The sequence below is a fragment of the Lissotriton vulgaris genome, chromosome 10, assembly GCF_964263255.1.
Source record: "Lissotriton vulgaris chromosome 10, aLisVul1.2, whole genome shotgun sequence".
NCBI lineage: Eukaryota > Metazoa > Chordata > Amphibia > Caudata > Salamandridae > Lissotriton > Lissotriton vulgaris.
Window position 1 is genome coordinate 315644409 of NC_141698.1, and position 19055 is coordinate 315663463.

The following is a 19055-nucleotide window of genomic DNA, read 5'->3' on the forward strand; positions in this document are numbered from 1 at the left end:
GATCGAGTCCTGAGAGAGAGATACAAGACCTCCTTCATTCTATACCTAAGGTACGGAGCTGATTAGACCCATGAAGAATTCTTGATTCAGATTCTTGGCAAAAAACTGTAACTCATCTACTCCTTCCCTGTACTAGTCTTAGGTTAGGTACACTGGGGTAGGCGTATCTTAGAAACACCAGTTGAGTACGTTTAGTCATTATTTTATTGTTGTATGTATTTTATCCATTTTAAGTATCTTATGGCTTAGAAACCATATAAATGCTTTTACAGTATTATTTCATAATACTCCTTTTACTGTACGCACTTTACTTTATGACAAGTATTGCAATTGTGGCAATTCATTTCTCTTGCATGAGAAAGAAGACTGCTCAATAAATAACCCTTTTATTGAAAACGCCCGTCTCTCTATTTCTCTGCATCTCTGGTGAAACGAAGCATGCACGATTGACTGAGTAAAATAGCTATCTATTGTTTCCACGACTCTGGAGATATACTCCTTGTTCTGGAGGGAGCAAAGTTGTCATGTTTATGCGGTTGTCAGAAGCTAATCCCTTCTTGTCTATTCAGGAAAGCTAAACACCTTCTTGTTTACTCGAAAAAGTTTCTAGTGACCTATGAGCTAGCTGGCATACACAATTAAGTCTAACATATTCAATAGAGACCTAGTCGACCCCAGTCCTACGTCTAAACTATTGTTTATGTTATTCCAATGCGCAGAGCCTATTGGGAATATAGGAACTACACTACACTACAATTATTGGAATAATAAAGCCTCTCAGATTAGTTACATAATGTTTTAAAAGCAGAAGGTGGTTTGGGTATTCCAAGTTTTGAAAAAGATCATTCTGCATTTTTTGATTGTACAAAGTACATTTTGGTTGAAACAAAATAAATCAATCACACTACATAAATGGGTTACAATTGAGAAAAATAGTGTCAAGCCCTTCACACTACCTCACTTCTAACTATGATTTTAAAGAAGGTAGGATTAGTTATTTGCATTTGCTGCAACAAAATCTCCTTTGATTAAAGGAGATGACAAGCTTCTTAACAAAATATCGCTATGGTATAATCCTCAAATTAAACTGAGTAAACCAATTTCTTATTGGGAAGCTTGGATTAAATGTGATGTTTTCTATATCCAAGATATCTTTCGAAGCAACATGAATATTACATTTTCAGATTAAATTGAGGTTTCGTTCACTAAGAATTATAACCCACCTTTAATACACCTTCTAATCAGGAAAATGCTTGATAAGCAGAGTGTCAAATTTTGATCCAACCAAATACATTAATTAGTTATGTTACTAATTTATAGAAAGTATATAATATGCAAGTAACCCTATATATATATTTTTAGAATGAAAGTGTTTGTTAGGAATTGTTTTTATATTATGTATTCTTGCAATATTGCTTATGTCTTAAGCCAATTCAAAATACGCTCATTAAAGTAATTATCTTTTTGCTTATTTTTTGTGTTTGTTTCCTTGCGATTATGCATAAAATCAATCAAATATTTTGAACTACAAACTAGCTGCACAAAAACCTATTTGAAGTTGTAAGAAAGTGTTTTAATTGACAACTGCTACAAAAACTCACAACAAAGAGAAAATGTAAATAGATGCAGAACTGCAAATGCTCTTCTTTTAGTGGAATACACCTTTAATAAAGTATACATCGATTACATGGCCATGAAGGAGCAGCACATAAGTGAAACATATTTAGAGCTTATATTTGGAATCATTCTAAATATTACTTCCACCACTCCTTTCTCTTTTTTTAATCATGCTTTAGTTGAATGATTCGAGAACATTTGTTCATCCGTCTTGCTAGCTTAGCAGTATTGAAGGGTCCTCATTTATGCAGGTAAATATATTCTATTTTACACAAAATATCCATTTTATCAGATCTTAGTTAGAGTTGTGCCATTAGGACAGTTTGACTAAGGTTCTGTATGGCTTTGTAATTACTTTCTTTTAATCTTGGAAATAAAATCTGCCTTTATTTGCATTTGAGATTCACTGTTTTATAAAGCCTGATCACAAACAATGAACCTACCATACAGCTTTCCATCACAAGCGTTACATTAAAAGATCCAGAACTATTTAGGTCTGACTAAGTTAAGTGTTCACCAAACTATGTTTTATCAGAAGGACTGTGCTCAAAACCAGCTGAGTTATGCAATTGATAGACACACAAAAAACATCAGGATGCAGTATAAACAATATAAAATTAGAGCAGACACACAAGCATTGCCAAAAGTCCAGGCATGTTATTGGATCATGCAAAGGCAGTTTGACATACACAGATGTTTAAAAACAATACACATAACAGCACTTACATGATGATGGTTTTCTTTGGAACTTTAGTTTCTTGTTCCGTGACTACAGAAAAAAACAGCATGAACAGCATGGGGTTAGAGAAATGCAAAAGCTGAAATGATCAAGCTAACTGTGTAAAGGTAACTGAAATGTTCCGAAGTGGTATTGGACAAGTGACTTTTCTGCTCTCTGCAGATCCCTTAATTTGATAATTTGAGAAGTTCACAATGCTTTTTAAGATATTGTCAGGAGAAGGGGGAATGCATCAGCAATGTTTTCATTGTATCTGATGGGAGTAAAATGACAAAGGGAACAGTTGTGACAGTGCGAAGATGTGCGCTATTACTTGTGAGCACTCGACAGTAAGACTACTTCCAAAGCACCTTAGATCTCCTCTCCCTGACTTTGTTAAGTAAACTTCAGCTTGTCTTTAGAGGATTAGGTCTAGTGATGTGTTACAGAAAGTGCATATTTGACTATTAAATTAAAACAAACTATTCAACCTAAATCCAGCCAGGCATTCAAAGTCTCTATTGGAATCAGAATGTCTACCTCATTATGTTATTTAAAAAAAATTATACTTAATCTAAATGTGCATCCAGATTGTTGGTATGACTCGGACTTCTCTTAGTCTCTGATTTTGCACAGTTTGACAATAATAGGTTCCATTGTATACTAGATCAATAGACATATATGCATGGCAAAGAGCCTAACAGTGTGATACAATAATTTTATAGAAAGAGGTATTTGCCATATACATCTAGGCACTGGTAGGGGTGTACCTTCATTGCCCTTTCTCCTCAGATTTTCTATGCTCATCTATGTACATTTCATTTCAGAAGTAAGCTCCGGTAGGCATCTCTTTAATAAAGAGCTCCATTTTTGGTATACTTGAGAGAAGTGCTGCTTCTCTATTTCATTCGAGCTTGTCACACAGTATATTGGGGTTTAGAAGCAAATACAAGTGGAACATTTCTAAACATACCCTAACAGTTTGAATTAATCCAAGCCAAGGCTTTTTGTTTGTGAGGAAATAATTAGAAATTAGTATCCACATTCTCATAATCAAATTCTACACTATCTGATCTGCCATCATGATTACAAGCATAATCTCAAGGATCTCTGATGTGATTGCAAATGATTAACTAGTATATGTTCTACATCTTTAAACCTCTAGGAAGTTTTAAGCTATAACGTTTTGGTCCAATGTGTAAATCAACTTACACTTTTAAACAGTAACAAAACAGGTTGGACATGAATATGAAGACATTTTGGGTCATTAGAAAGGAAGGCTAAAATTTTGAAAATTACTTCAAATTGGTTGCTGAAGGACTGAAGAAGCTGCAATATTATGTGCCCATGGATGTTGCTTTTGAGCAACCAGAAAGATTTTATAATTTCCAAGAAGTGCGTTATTGCAGGAAAAAGTTATACCTTTTAATTAGAATTAATTATCTCTGTACTTAGAATGTTTAATTACTTGGAATTAATTATCTCTAAGCTAGGTTCAGCACAAACTATGTATCAGTTAAATGCTATTATAATATACATTAATTGATCCATATAACTATTGAGGCCTATCAGCAAATTGGAAAGTGGAATACAGTTAGTGATTTTTGGTAGCCCCCAATTTGCTCGGTGCCATTATACAGTAAAAAAAATCAAAATGTGAAATGTCACTATCCATGATCTGGAATAGGCTGATATACTTCAAGAAATGATAATCCTGAAGGATGTCCAGTTTAGGTACATGTCTTATTTCCATTTGAACATGGTTAATACACCCTCACTGGATTTCCCTGAGATTTCTGTGATCTCCCTTATGGTAACACACATGCTCTAATGTAGCAACACTGAGTAAAAAGTGAGCTGGGAGTATCACCTTCTTCATTAGGTGATGACTCTTTTTACCATTTGAAAACAGACCTTTCTTTAAATCGGCTAAAACTGTATACAAGCTGTACAATGTTGTATCCAATACTTCTTAGCCAAAAGTTATCCTCAGTGAAGGTGCTGTAAATTCCAAAGCACTTTTCTTCCAAACATTTTGACATTTTGAAGAAAGTTTTTTTTCACTTTGGTGCACCATCCTGAAACCAACTTCATTATTAATTGTAATCTATGTCTTTTGTGCTCCCATATCTATTTTCCCTTTTTCAGCCTGTTTGATAGTTTTAAAAGGAGCTTTATTTTCTGTATGTTATTATTGCGTTATTGTTTTGACCTGTTGTGTTTAATGGTCTTAATGGTCTTCAAATGCAATCTTTTATTTTCCTTTATATATTGTAAACTGTATTATATCCTACATTAGACTTGCTATCAATAACATTCAGAAATAATATAAAATGATAATAGGATATTTGAAAACATGAATGTCATTGACATTTATGTCCACATAGCGAGGCATGAGGCCACTGAAACTAAAATTGTTATAATCATCTATGTCTTGTGATCATCTGCAGTTGTTTACTTTGTGTCTGGTTCATAAACACAATATATTCTTTTGTAAGGAGTCGCGTCTATTAGACACATAATTACTGATAAGAGCACAACATTTTTGTGAGACTGTGGATGACAAATAAAAAGGCACTTATTAATTGGGGTGAAATAAAAATACTTTAACTAACATGGTGCACCAATAAACAGTGAAGTTTGTAAATAACAATTATATTATTGTTATATTGTTAAGATGTTATTATCATTGTTATTAGTGTTGCTATTATTTCAATAATAATATTTCTAATATTTTTACTATTATTATTATCTGATTTGATTTGTTATTGTAGAGCATGAAATCTGCCCTGGGGTGGCTTAGCGCTGCCTTTACTGAGGAGACAATGAGGAACTACAGAGGAAGGGTGAAGAGCCAGTACTTCAGTGACTTTCTGAAAGTGAAGGGTTGGGCTTGGTTCCTCAGATTGCAAGGCATATGGTACCATAACTTAGACTCATCAAAACTAGAGGCACCTTATTGCCTCAACATCAGTGGTGACAGCTTTTTTAAATGTGCAGTTGCATCCATTTCTTAAACTTTTCCATTATTTCAAAAATTCTTTATCATCCTGTTCATCCTCGACTTTTTATCAATTTCAGCTTTTTAACACCTCCGGCAAGAGTCTGCTATTTTCTAGGTTTCTCATGTTACAGCGGGCCTTCCATACCTCTATCCAGTAACACGTACTGAGGCAAAGTTCATTAAAAAGCAGTTTATTTAACCCAATGCATTTCAGACCTCACGGGTCCTTCGTCAGGGGTAACTGTGGAATCAATCGTCGAGGATGAACAGGATGATAAAGAATTTTTGAAATAATGGAAAAGTTTAAGAAATGGATGCAACTGCACATTTAAAAAAGCTGTCGCCACTGATGTTGAGGCAATAAGGTGCCTCTAGTTTTGATGAGTTTAATTCTACACGTGTGTTGTGGGCTTAACACGTCACAGTGAGCACGCACGAGATAAACATTTGGTTCACAAAATGAAGAAGAAATTGAGTTAAAAAGAAGGTGTGCAATACGTCTTTGTATCATGTTCACCATAACTTAGAGGCATTATAAACAAGGCTTCTGCCCCCCAGGAACTTTCCTAGTAGCTGGGACCCGTACCTTATTAGCCAAAGATGACCGCAACACTCTTGTTGGTGTGTACCAAGATATTTTCTTTTGGAGAAACTCTGAGCCCTGATGATGACGAGTCCCTTTGTAAGGCAGAGGACTTTAAAAGTCACCCTTTTTTTAATAGGGAGCCAGTGCAGAGATGTGATCTGACTTTTTAGTCTTAGTAAGAACACGGACTGTGGCCTTTTGCAGCCTCTACAGTCTCATTAGGACACCTTTCTGAGCTCCTACATAGAAGGCATTGCAATAGTCTAACCTCGATAAGACCAGTGCAATGACCACAGATTTTTGGAGCTCAGGCGGTAAGAAAGGGAGAACTTTCTTAAGAATTTTCAGGACTAGGAAGCAGGATATTGTAAGGTGGTTAGTCTGGTCCCTAAAATAAGGTTGGTGTCAAAGTAAACACCTAAGTTCCTAACTTTTGGAACGGGGCATTGCAGGGGTCCTAAGTAATGCAGACACCAGGATCAATTTCAGAAAGAGGACTTTTGCCCAAGCAGAAGGACCTCTGTTTTGTCGGAATTACCTTTCAGAGCCTGGGAGCTACTCTAGTCTAGTGGAGAAACCATACATGCACTAAATCTAGCAGCGACTTCCTCCATGCTATCTACAGGGGAGATCACAATTTGGGTGTCATCTGCATAGGACACCATAGAAAAGCTGAAGGATTTAATACATTTAATCAGGGAAGTCATATATATGTTAAAAAGTGTCAAGCTCAAATTGGATAATTGTGGGACATAGCACTATAATATAAAAGGTTTTGAGATATGTGTCTCCAAGCTAATGGCTTGCTCCCTGTTGTCTAAAAAGGAGGCTAACAGGCTAAGTGCTGAACCGTGGACATCTATGTCAATTAATCTTTGTTTCAGGTTATCATGGCAAACTATATCAAAGGCAGCGGACAGGTCCAATAGGACCACTGCTGCCTTTCCTTCACAGTCCAGGACATCCCTGACTTCTTCCGAGACCGCGACCACTGCGGTTTCAGTACTGTGTCCTTTCCTGAAGCCAAATGTGTCTAGTATATGATTCTGATCCAGGTAGTTGGTGAGAAAAATATTAAGATGTCTTTCTAACGTTTTAGCTAAAAAGGGGAGTCTGGCAATAAGACAATAATTATTTTCCACCAGTGAATCAAGTGTGGGGAATAGAAGCTTTCTTCCATTGTTTGGGAAACATTCCTAATGCTAGAAACATATTAAGCAGTTGTATGAGAGAAAGTTCAATGTAATCTTCTATTTCGTAGACAATTCCAGCAGGACAGGGATTTGTAGGGGGCACCAGATTTGGTGCGACTCAGGAGACTAACCAAGCTATCTTTCAAGATCCTTGGGAATTCATCAAGCACATGGTGATCACTATCACAAGGAACTGATTGTGGTGCTAAAGGGTAGTTGTGTCTCATGTGAATGTTGGTGTCCTGGTAGATTGACTCTATGTTATTCCTGAAACAGTTGGCAAGGCTTTCACACATCTCCTGGGTTGGAAGGATCGATAATGGGGTGGAAGATAGTTTGTGAACAGTTTGGAATAACTCTCTAGGTGAATTTACTACCGCCCTGATCTTGTCTGTAAAGTATCTGGTCCTTTCTGCGATTATTAAGGATTTGTACTCCAGTACCAGATTTTTATCAGCTGGGTCATATTACAGCCTCCAAAATTCTCTCTAGACATCACTATTTATTTACTAAATCCCTGAGCTGGGTGGAATACCTAAGAGCAGATTGGCCTAGTCCATCACTAATGATTGATTTTTGGTGGTATGGTATTATGTATGGCGTTCTGAAAACAGTTTGTGAAATTCAGCACAGCCTCATTAGGGTCATCACCTAAAGCAGGTTTAGATAGCACTAAGGTTTCTTCCAGTGTACATTTATTAAGCTCATTCTAAGGTTTGATTACAGTACTTTAGAGCCCTGGGCTAGAATGATTAAAGGAGTTCCCCGTCTTGATGTTAAAAAATACTACACAATGATCAGACCACTTCATTGGGAGAATGCTTCCTAACGGCAGCAGTGGGAGATTACAAAAAAAGGCATCTAAAATAGAACCTCCTATGTGAGCTGGGGCGTTTACCACTTGTTTAACACTAACACTGTCAAGATTATCCAATAATATTTTGGAATCAGTGTTTCCTGGTGATCTAAATGAAAATTAAGATCAACCAGGACGGTGTAGTTACTTTGAGTGAAAATTCCATTCAAATATCAGCTTCAATAATGGTGTTTAAAAATAATAAGACATCCATGGAAATGAGTGTTGGGATCTACAAACATGTTATTGTTATCAATGATACTATTAATGCTGATATTTCCAATTCAAAGTCTTCGAGAAGAGCGCTAAGAATTTTCTCCGGAGTTCATCATTTAAGGTTTGAAAGGTGAAAAATAGACCCAAGGTCTTTTCATTACAAAGACAATGAAATGGCTTCTAATCTAAATGCACATAGGATATATCCCTGAATGTTTAAAAAAATAAATATGAATTTAACTTTTAGTATCAGATAACTGAACGATCCAGTATCTCTGGAGCTATTTTCACATGTAAGTGTAACTTACATATACATTAGTAACCAAAAAATAGATTAGAAATAAGTTCCATATCAGTAAAAGTATTTAATGATACTGAGATTTCCTTATGATTAAGTCTATTCCTGCGGGGGTGTTTCAGGGTGGGAACACACTAGAACTTTAGGAATCTACATAAATATAAAATTCCCTAACTATTTTCCAACCCTTTCCGACACTGGATATGGTACGAGATTTACCCTCTCAACAGAAGGAATACGGCCATTTCCAGGATGGGAAGGCCCCCAAAATTTATGGAGTGCAGAGAAAGGGGTATCTCAAAGGGGAAACTACAAAAATGTTTGTGTTGTTTGCATGCAAATGTATAAACAAGTATACATTCTTATACAAAGAGAGGATTAACAAAACCTTTTTTTTAAAAAACGATTAGTGAATTACAGGCAGTCAGAACTGCACCGCAAGAAGTTTGAAAATGTGTAGGTGTAGATTTCCTTACATTTTTAAGAATGGGGTCCAGACTTCATCAATCATACAAACTACACATAAAATTCTTAAACATACTGGAACTGATTTATATCAAATGTTCTGTTCATTATTAATCATATATCACATCTGTGCAAGGCCATCATTTACATATTGGGCCATATTAAGGTAAAATGATCACACACACAATGCACTTTGTATTGTCTACTTCACACAATGTTTCCAATCATGCATATGCAACTTAAGAGCTTGCAGTCACCGGTGTAAGCCAATTGACTAAAAGAAAAACTAAGTTAACTAAGTTATGCATATTTTCTAGCTCTGTGGATGCATATTTTAGCCGGAGCATAAACTACAAATGTTGTGTGCTAAGGAATATGAGAAGTTCCTGATTTATACTTTATTTAGTTTTTTCTTTTAATGGTTGTAATTTTCCCTAGCATTCCTCTTTATTGCTACACATCCCCTACAGAAAATGGCCTGATTGGTTTATTTTAATGTGCTAATGCGATGAACTTTCAGCATATTCACGTTGCAGTTGAAAATGTATGAAATGCATTTTCAAATGTTTGTGATTTATCAGTCTGTTAAAAAGGAGTGGGTGTTTACCATACTTCAGTAGGATTCCCATGATAACTCATCTGTCACAACTCTGGGAAACATACCTGACTAACTTAAGACAACGATTATGCCTGTGTCATATAGCAATGACAGTGTAGAATATATACTCATTTATTATTTCAAAAACATATTAAATATGTTTCTTGCTTTCTGAATCACCAGTAAACTTTGCATGTGGAAGTTATATCTTTTATCAGGCAAATGCCAAACTTAGGCCAGGTAAACCCTTTATGACTATAGCCCATTTTCACAGGTGTTTTAATTTTAATTCACATTTGAAACCTTACACAACTCTAGAATGTAAATTAGCCAGCACATTTTTCTATATGGTACTAGCCATAATCAGAATTTTCTAAGTGATACATATGTCTACACTTGCAGCATTTGTATTTCATATTTGCATTAAGAAGCCAACTTTTATCAGTTGTATTGTGGCTAAAAATTAGACAAAGGTGTGTATCCTGTGTTTATTTCACCAAGTTCTGCAAGACATCCATGGAAGAATCCAGGAAAAGAAGCACCGTTGTGTATCTGACTTCCTGCAGCAATGATCCCAAAAACCTGGGCCAATGAGTTGCCTTTGGTTCACAGGTGACCCATACATTCAGGTATTAGCCAAGTCTGCCCTGGCTGGAGTAAGCATGTGCCTAGCGAAGAACCAACATTTTGTGCCATAGCTATGTAAGAATGAAATATGATGGCACTAATTATAAAGCAGAAATTAACTAATGGGGCTGCATTGAATAATGGAGCAAGTGAATGTGATGTGTGCTGAAATAAATCCTTCTGCTAAAAAGAAAGCTTCAAGAACATTAACGCTCAAACTATTTAGAGAAGGGGACCATAATATTTACTAAGTAAAAATATAAGATCACAACAGTTCATCATACCTAAAACTTGCTCACAAGTCCACTTACCAAAACCGGCCTTTAACTGCTACAAAGTACTGAAGTAGCCTCATCTGCATTCATATGCACTGATTACCTTTCTTTTAATTCTGTGCTACAGTTAATATATAGTTTCTATTTTGGTTGGACCTGGTAAATAAATCGCATCCTTAATTTTGGTTACTGCTTTCATTATCACTCATGAATGCCAGCAGCAGAATCTTCCTTGAGGAAACACTACTGGCTCTGTGTAATATCTCTGACAAGAAAATGGGAACTGCCTCAGAAATAGATGCTCACAGAAAACTCTTTACACATGCTATTCAGGGATTTTGTAACTAAATCAACTCTAGGGAGGCAGTTACCTGCCTTGGTGCAACGTAGGATTGCTTATTAGAAATGGAAACAAGATTTGAGACAGACAAATGATTACCCTAAAACATTCCCTTACATTATAACGCAGACTTTCTAAACTTAAGCAACAGTATTGGTAAATGCCACTCCCCTTCAGCCGTGATTCTTCTTCCCTGGGATTTATGAAGTATTCAATTCTGAACCTGCCAAATACTATAATGATGCAGAAGATTCATTAAATGGGATAATTTCAAATGTTATCTGCATATTCAAAGTACATATTGATTTTTAATTAAGCTGCTGGCCACATTTTTATGTATTCTCCCAATGTGAGTGGGTTGTGTCTCGTTTATTCGAAAAAATGTTTTGATGTCGGTTCCAGATTTGGAAGTTCATTGTACGTAGCTAGCTCATCATTTCAACTTTCACAGGGGTTACAGGGAGAGAACAGCTGTGCAAAGCAAGGAAAGCTGGTATGTAAGTTAGCTGCTTCAAACATTAGGTCAAGCACTTCACTACTTGGCAACTCAGCTCCACATGGTTAATGTGTTAGGTCATTGCAGGTATACAAAATATTCTAGCGCACAGAAACTCTCAAAGCTGTTTCTGTTGCCAATGTACTAAAGTATACATATGACTTATTTCACCCGCATGCATTGAACTGTTACGATCCTGAACTGAACAAAGTAAGCTTTTAGTCTATGGCGTACATTATTGTGCAACTAATTATAATGTCCCAATCCCCCATAGATAGACTAATTTGCTGCAGTTAAGTTTCCAACAATGTTGGAAATGCACGTTAATCATTTGCTGGGTCCTTTGCTGTCTTAAACAGATTCTCTTGGATTAAGCTTGAAAGTTGTAGTCAGTCTGTGACTTGTTTTGTAATTAGATCTTGCATGCCATCTAGTACAAAGCAGTAGGCATGGGCAATAAAGTTATCAGCTCGTTTGATGGAATGTCTGGAACATCTCAGAGGTGGGTCCCATCTTATGGGTCCTATTTACTGAATTCTGTTTAGATCCTCCTTGGAGATTTATGAGGCATTTTTAGAGGAGTATGATGCCATGAGTTTAGTTACTGAAAATCTGTTCAAAACATGAGTTTTCATTTTTGCCACATGTTCCTGGCATAGTTGATCACTTCTGGAAATAAACCTTCATCAACCCTTTTATCATCTAGCAAGTCATCAGACTACGGGTTAAATTCTGACCAAGGCATGTTTGTTCAACACACATGCTGCACACATGTAGTTGCAGCCAGGAGTAGCCCGTGGTGGTAAGAGTGGTGGGCAGGGTGGGGGGACTCGACGGACTACGTTGGGGAAAAATTGAATAAGTAATTAATTTTCAGTCGTCTGTCGAGTCCGTCCCCCAAACCCAATGCTCTTACCTGCACAGACCGTACCTGGCTGCAGACTGCAGAGCAGTCATATAGCATTAATTACTGTTCATACCTTTCACCTTACATCAAATATAAAGATATGTTAACATAGTGCTTGCAAAATAATAAACTTATTAAAGAAGTGGAATATCATTCTTTACTTGAATATGTTTCACTTAGCAGGTTTACGACAATGAATATGTTAAATTAAAAAAAAAAATCATATGTACAGCACTTTTTAACCTGTATGCTGCTTACAGCGGGTCATAAAATGCATGTTTTCCAATGAAACACTATGGGCCCGATTACGATGCGGTTTCAAAATCTTCCAGATTGAATAGTTTTGGAAATGGTTTCGGACCGACTCGGAACTGAGAGTCCGACTGACCGAGTATGATGCATCCGGGTGCTTCCAGATAAGATTTGGTTGGTCTCCCATTGTCTTCTATGGGAGCCTATGTTCCTAACCGCATTGTAATCTGGCCCTGGGTCGGGAAGACACGTTCCTGATCTGATTCGCAAGGAGCAAATGGCGTTAGGAGGCCTTCCTAACTGCATCGTAATCGGGCCCTAGGTGGGAATGCTTTCCTAAGAGCAATCGTAATCGGGCCCTATGACTTCGTTCATACATGAAAAACGGTTTTAACTATTGTTTTGTTGACTAAATATACTCTACCTATTTATTTAAAAATGAGTAGTCTGTTTTTCTTGAAAAGATTGCAAAAGTAGAATAAACCTTTACACTGCAAGCCAGCTAATTTTAATGTTTAAAAATATTTTACATCTATGATTGTTTAGAAATTGTCCATCATATTACACAAGCAGTCATTCATATTTTCTTTAATGACTGCAAAAACTTGGCAACATATTTGCGCACCTTTTCATATCTGTTAAATTAGAACACACATGCATGCTGTTTCTAAGCATATCTTTTTCGAAGTCCCTTCTATTTGTGCTATGTTTACTGTGTTCCACATTTTGTGGCCATTGATCTGGCAATTATGCCAAGCGTTTGGTTAATGGAACTGAATATGCGATATTATAAATGATTCCGTGTTCGTAATCTAACACATTTATGATAACCTGCAGTTTAAGTCTATGGTCAGTGCTATCTTTCACCCACTATACTGTACTTGCTCTGAGATAATTTGATACTTACTGGCAGATTTCTTAGAAATCTAAGTCAATACCTCTAGTGGGACTCTCTAAACAAAATATACCGGACCTGACAGTGTGACTCCTCAAGACATATCAACATGCCTAAATGTGTCACTCCAAAAATGGTCTCCTGGTTTAAAGGAATTCTACAATCGTAATAAAGAGATAGGGGAGGACTTTGAAAGGCCAGATAGTCAGTTAATACTATATCACTTTTCCATTATCATCTAGATAAGATAATCAATATTTGTTTGTAAGGTAAAGAGAAAATGGCCAAATATTTCACTGCACATTTAATTTTTTGTTTTAGAGTGTTGAGATGTTTGCCTTAATTCCCTGATTGACAGAATCTAATACCCACATAGCCATATTTTCTCCTAATCAAGGTTCTCGATCTCATGACAAATTATGTTTGCATTGTGTCTTAAAAAAATGGAGGACCTGGGTGACTAACCTTTTTCCAGTAAGTAGGTGACCGTTGAAATTTAGAAGTAGGTCACTCTTTTTTAATTCTTTTTTTTCCATTGTAAACTAAGCAATGAATGCAGTCATTAACAATTTCTGCATACTGTATTGGATCAATGTGAGTATTAAATAACTATTTTGACATTATAAATGAGTAAACATTTGTAAGAGACAGAAATGTCCCTGTATTTGTGCTGATTGTTAAACATAAGGGGTGGAGTGGTTTTGTTTTTCACAGCCATCCTTACCCCTTTTGTGAAGAGCAAGTTATTGCACCTTAAAGTGTACGTGCCAACTATTTCAAACATACATAAACCCCTCACACATTCCCATCTATCAGTTTGCTTACCAGTTTTGGATGCAACCTTATTTGCACCACAGATTATGTCTATGACTACATTTTATGCACACTTAACGATTCACCTCTATGACCTCGTGGTGTCCCCCACTAAGATAACACAAACCTTCTACAAGGCTAGACTATCTTGGTCTTGTCATGACACTTGGAGTCTGAAGCTGTGTTCTTCCTCTGGTGCTGCTTACGTAGTATTTCCTGTTAGCTTTGCCTCTTCCCTCCTAGAGTAAGTGAACATATTGTTAACCTTGTGGTATTTTTCTCTATTTACCGGCCTATGTGATATGGATCCTTTCTTGGGTGCTACTGAATGCCAGTTCACAAGCCAGTCCGTGCCATGCATCCTCTGGTGTGGTGAAGTGCAGGAAATTTCATATTATATTTCAGTTCTATATCTGAATGCCTTTTTAACTGCTTCTTAGCTCCATCTTTGCTTCTGCACTGCCAGTGTAAGGTCTGGAAACAGAGACTACCTTGCAATTCTCCTGCATTATTGAACCCCATTTCGTGGATTCCTGCTGCATTGCATCTGTCTCAGGTGTTCAGTAAGCATGCGATTATGGTAGCTGGGAGGGTGGACCCCAGAGGTCTTAAGCGCCCTTTCAAGCACAAAGGAACTGAACAGTCTCTTGGCACTCATAACTTTTAAGATCCAGTCTTCCACAAAGAGTTCTGCACTTGTTATCTCACTTCATTCTGTATTCCAATACTCCTAACATTATTTTCCCTAGTATTGCCTCCAGCCTACTCTGACTAATAACAGGTCTAAACTTACTTACAGTTGTTTCATAATCTTTGGCAGGATTTCATAGGTTTGTTTAATCACTACTAATCTGGTGGATATTTTTTAAGGTCCTCTTGCAACAGGTCAACTCTTATGGCCACTGAATCTATGTTGTGTTCCTTTATGGTTCTGGAGTTTTAAACCGCAAGTAGCACTTCTGTACTGTTGGTTGTATACGGTCGGGCTCCTGGCTGTCCCTGATATTAAAAAAATGCATATATCTCTAGGCTGCTTTTTTGGGCCAGTTTAGCATTCATGTCATGGCCAATTATCCTGTGTGCACTGCATCTGATTGTGAAACTAGAAACAGGTTAATCTGTTTAACTCGGGTTCACCAGTTATTGCATTATAGAATAATCTTTGCACAGTTATTATTACCTTGTCGATGACTCACATAGAATGAGCTGGTCTTTTGCTCTCCCCTGCAATTCCAAGTATTTCTCGTGTACGAGTACTGAGATATTCACCGGATTGGGGTGTGTTTGTGTGCTTGTTATGAAATTAAATGGGTCAGGACCTCATAATACAATCTGCTTTACAGTGTTATTGTACAGGTCAAACTGTGTAGGTTCATCCTCACTGGATATCATCACTGGATCTCTTCAGTGCTCCTGTGATGTGCTGGTCAAAGAGAAATGGTGTACAACCATTCAGCTTCCTTCTCCTTATATTTCAATATGGTAGTGTAACACCAGAGAAGTCAATTTCTCATAATTAGGTGGATTGATAATTACCTAATCAACATTTTCGACCTTGCCACTGTTGCAAGGATCCTGCTCATACACTGAACTGTGTACATAGACCTAGGACATGAGTGAATTGTGGTGTACCAGAAACTCATCTCAGTACCTAGAAAAACCCCAACCAGCTAGCATCAGTGTCACATGAGCTCCTCGTCCTATAGCAAAGTAACCAATGATTAGACAACCTAGAACACAGAACTTAGGTCCATCTCAGGAATGGTGAGAACTGAGAACAATCTTTTGTTATACTCTCATACCAGTCCACAACAGGAGTAAAAAGGAGACACAGTAAGGTTAAAATATTTATTTTAATGACGTGATCTCATGTGCAGTATCTTAGCCAACATAAGCAGACATATGATTAAAATAATATGGTCAGCATGGTTACAACTCCATAAAATACAAAAGGAGAAATCATATTACAATGATGGTGAAAACAGGTCCTATAGCACCTAGTTTTAACACCCTCCCTATATAGGAACTATGTATTATAAAGTACAGAAGGTATCTTAGGCTTGGTTTTGAGGGACCCCATGACCTTTCCGCTCAGTCAGAGTAAATTACATCTGGCCAAGCATACGCTCTCTGCATCCCTGGAAACGGAAATCTTCCAAGTGTTTGAAATCATGGCAAGTGTGCAATGATGAACTTGCTTGGCTCACAGCTGCCAAAATGTTGTGTCTAGAAAGCGTTACACAGACATGTTGAAAAACAGCCAACATGTTTTGATAACCTTGATGGCTCAGCACTCACTGTTCAAACTAGGGGCACAATGTAAGTCTAGAGATGTCGAAAACAAACCTTTTCTCATGTGTAGACCTTTGTGAAGGCTAACGTATAAAAACAGCTATGCAGTGTCGTATGCAAAAGCAGCAAAAGGTAAAATGGCGTTTAAACTTCTAATAAGCCATGCTAACATAACATGCACGCAAAAGCAGGCCTTAAACCATACTACACCCTCCCTTGTTCTGGGAACGCACAATATAGGGGGCAAGATTCACAGAACGCAGAGTTCAAGTTTGAATGGGACAGAACCAAGTTCAGGAATTTTGTCAAACTTGAGATTTGGGAGTAAAAATCCAATTTAAAAAGAAACCAAGTTGGTGAAAACATTCACAGGTGGCCATGGTGTGAAAAAAGACCTCAAAATGTAAGAAAAACATTAAGGTATTAAGAGAAAGAAGAAAAAAAATATTCACGAGATCAGTACGTGTTCCCGAAGCAGAAAAAATTCACACTTCAATCCAACAGCGTATAAGCACCATACGTTCCAACTGCCTCCAATAGGAAGTCGTTATCATCAGCCATGAACATTTCAGCCATCCAATTAAGGACTGGGAATGAACATACATGCTCTTTGATTGCCGGAGCCTCTAGCACCATCAGAGGACAACTCGGGCTTACTTCAAGATAAGTGCGCGGCAGAAAGTCATTGGCCGCAGTCCAAATGTTCCAATTGCCTAGAACCCCATGAGCCACTGCAAAGGCCATAATCCCGAAACTAGAACAATCTATTTCATGAGCAACTAAGGGACTCATTAGTAGATTAAAATCCAGGTCAGGAGACACCGTGTTGCAGAGACACAAATCCAGGGCCCATTCGAATCCACAATCCAGGCAATGAAAAACAGGCTGCATGCAAGTAAAGAATGAGAACCAGAAAGATAAACAATACGCCACACTCAGAGTCGCCCGAGGGAGCAATCCATAGTATTGTAGCATCCGGTTACGAAGCTGGAGCAGCCGGGGCAGATCGTCGTGGGGCACAGACTGTGCATCCATTTTGGAGTAAACAAATTAACAACAGTATGCCCGCTCTTAAAGCAAGAAGTAAAAGGGAAAACGCCGAAGAGACTCGAAAAAATCGAAGAAAAAATGCAGGGATCACACCAAATTTAGGGGGTCATTAGGATCGCGGACGGACTTGAGTCCGTCCGCGACCCCAGAGTAGGACGGAACGTCCGCATGGGCTGCGGCGTTCCCTCCGTGCAGATTAGGATATGACCGCCGCCTGCACCCGCTGCGGCGGGTGCAGCTTCAAGCTGCACCCGCCGCAATGTAAAAAATGCATGCACCGCATTTGCGTGCACAAAGCGGCAGGCACCGCGCGGTGCCTGCTGCTTTGTTCGCGCAAATGCAGGGGGGTACCGTAGGTACTCCCCATGTGCACCCCCACCCCCCCTTCACCCAGGGGGCCCGCAACGGGCCCCCGAAGTGAAGGTCTGTATGCTTTTCCCCGGCGGAAAAGCCGCAGCGGAAAAGCATACATTTTACACCATCCTAATATGGCTGGCGGTGTCTGATAGACACCGCCAGCCATGTTAAAGCTTTTCCGCCACGGTCGGAAGGCGACCGCGGCGGAAAGGCTGCGGATGGATTTCAAGACCCACCGCCATCCTAAAATGGCGGTGGGTCTTTCAAGGCTCCACAGCGGTTTTCCCGCATCCTCCGGGCCGGCGGTGTCTTCCGCCGGCCCGGAGGATGCGGGAAAACCGCTATCATAATCGGCCCCATAGTTTGGGATGAGGTCCCAAGGCCAGAACTTACTACTTTAAAAAAGTGTGCCAGGCCCCTGGTCGACGAGGCATTAAAGATTGTGTGAATCAAAGCACTGAAATGCAGGGGCAGGTCTGTGTTTAACAAGGCATTTACCTCAGTACGAGTATTTGCAATGTGAAGGACGAATGTCTCAAGCGCAGATGTAAGGGGGACTTCCTTCTGGGACAAAAAAGCTCATATTCGACTCATCTTGTTGAACTCTGCTTTCAAGGTCGGGATAGAAGGCCAGATGGAAACATCGAGCCTCCCATGCGGAGGAGTGAAAAAAGACATTCTTACAGCAAACTACACGCTGGGAACCCGTAACAATATAAGGAATACCAGCAAGCATAGCACAGCATCTTCATTATTTAATAACAAATAACTACCGTTTGCAAGCAATGTGAAAGTTGGTGTAATAGCCGGGGTGGGAGTGCCTTTAAAAACACAGGCAAGGTTTGGTGCAAGTACATTACAAGAACTGTGCAATTGCATATTTCTAAAGACTAAAGAGTGATCTGGTGTGGTTGTGCAGTCTTCACCTTTCAAATAAACTTCCTTTCCTTCCCTCAAGCACCTATATGTGAACGGGAGATTCCAAACTTAATGAAGATAAACACTACATAAGGATTCAAATCTACCTATTGCATAGTGTTTCATGCAGGACTCAAATTTAAACTGGGAAAAGGTAGAGTTATTAACCCATGAATGAGCCAAACTGCAGAATTCGACTCAACCACTAAAAATATTACCGGCTCCAGTTTTTCAATATGTAACAGCGAAAACGTGGCATCCATCATTGACATAAATTGTTGT

General features: G+C 38.3%; 1 protein-coding gene across 1 annotated transcript in view; it reads right to left on the minus strand.

Moving 5' to 3' along the window:
* Positions 1–19055, minus strand: part of OBSCN (obscurin, cytoskeletal calmodulin and titin-interacting RhoGEF) — a 1012031-nt gene that overhangs the window by 25885 nt on the left and 967091 nt on the right. Inside the window, exon 97 of the mRNA XM_086941076.1 lies at positions 2344–2386. Coding sequence (XP_086797202.1) covers positions 2344–2386 — 43 coding nt within the window. The remainder of the gene's footprint in view (positions 1–2343; positions 2387–19055) is intronic.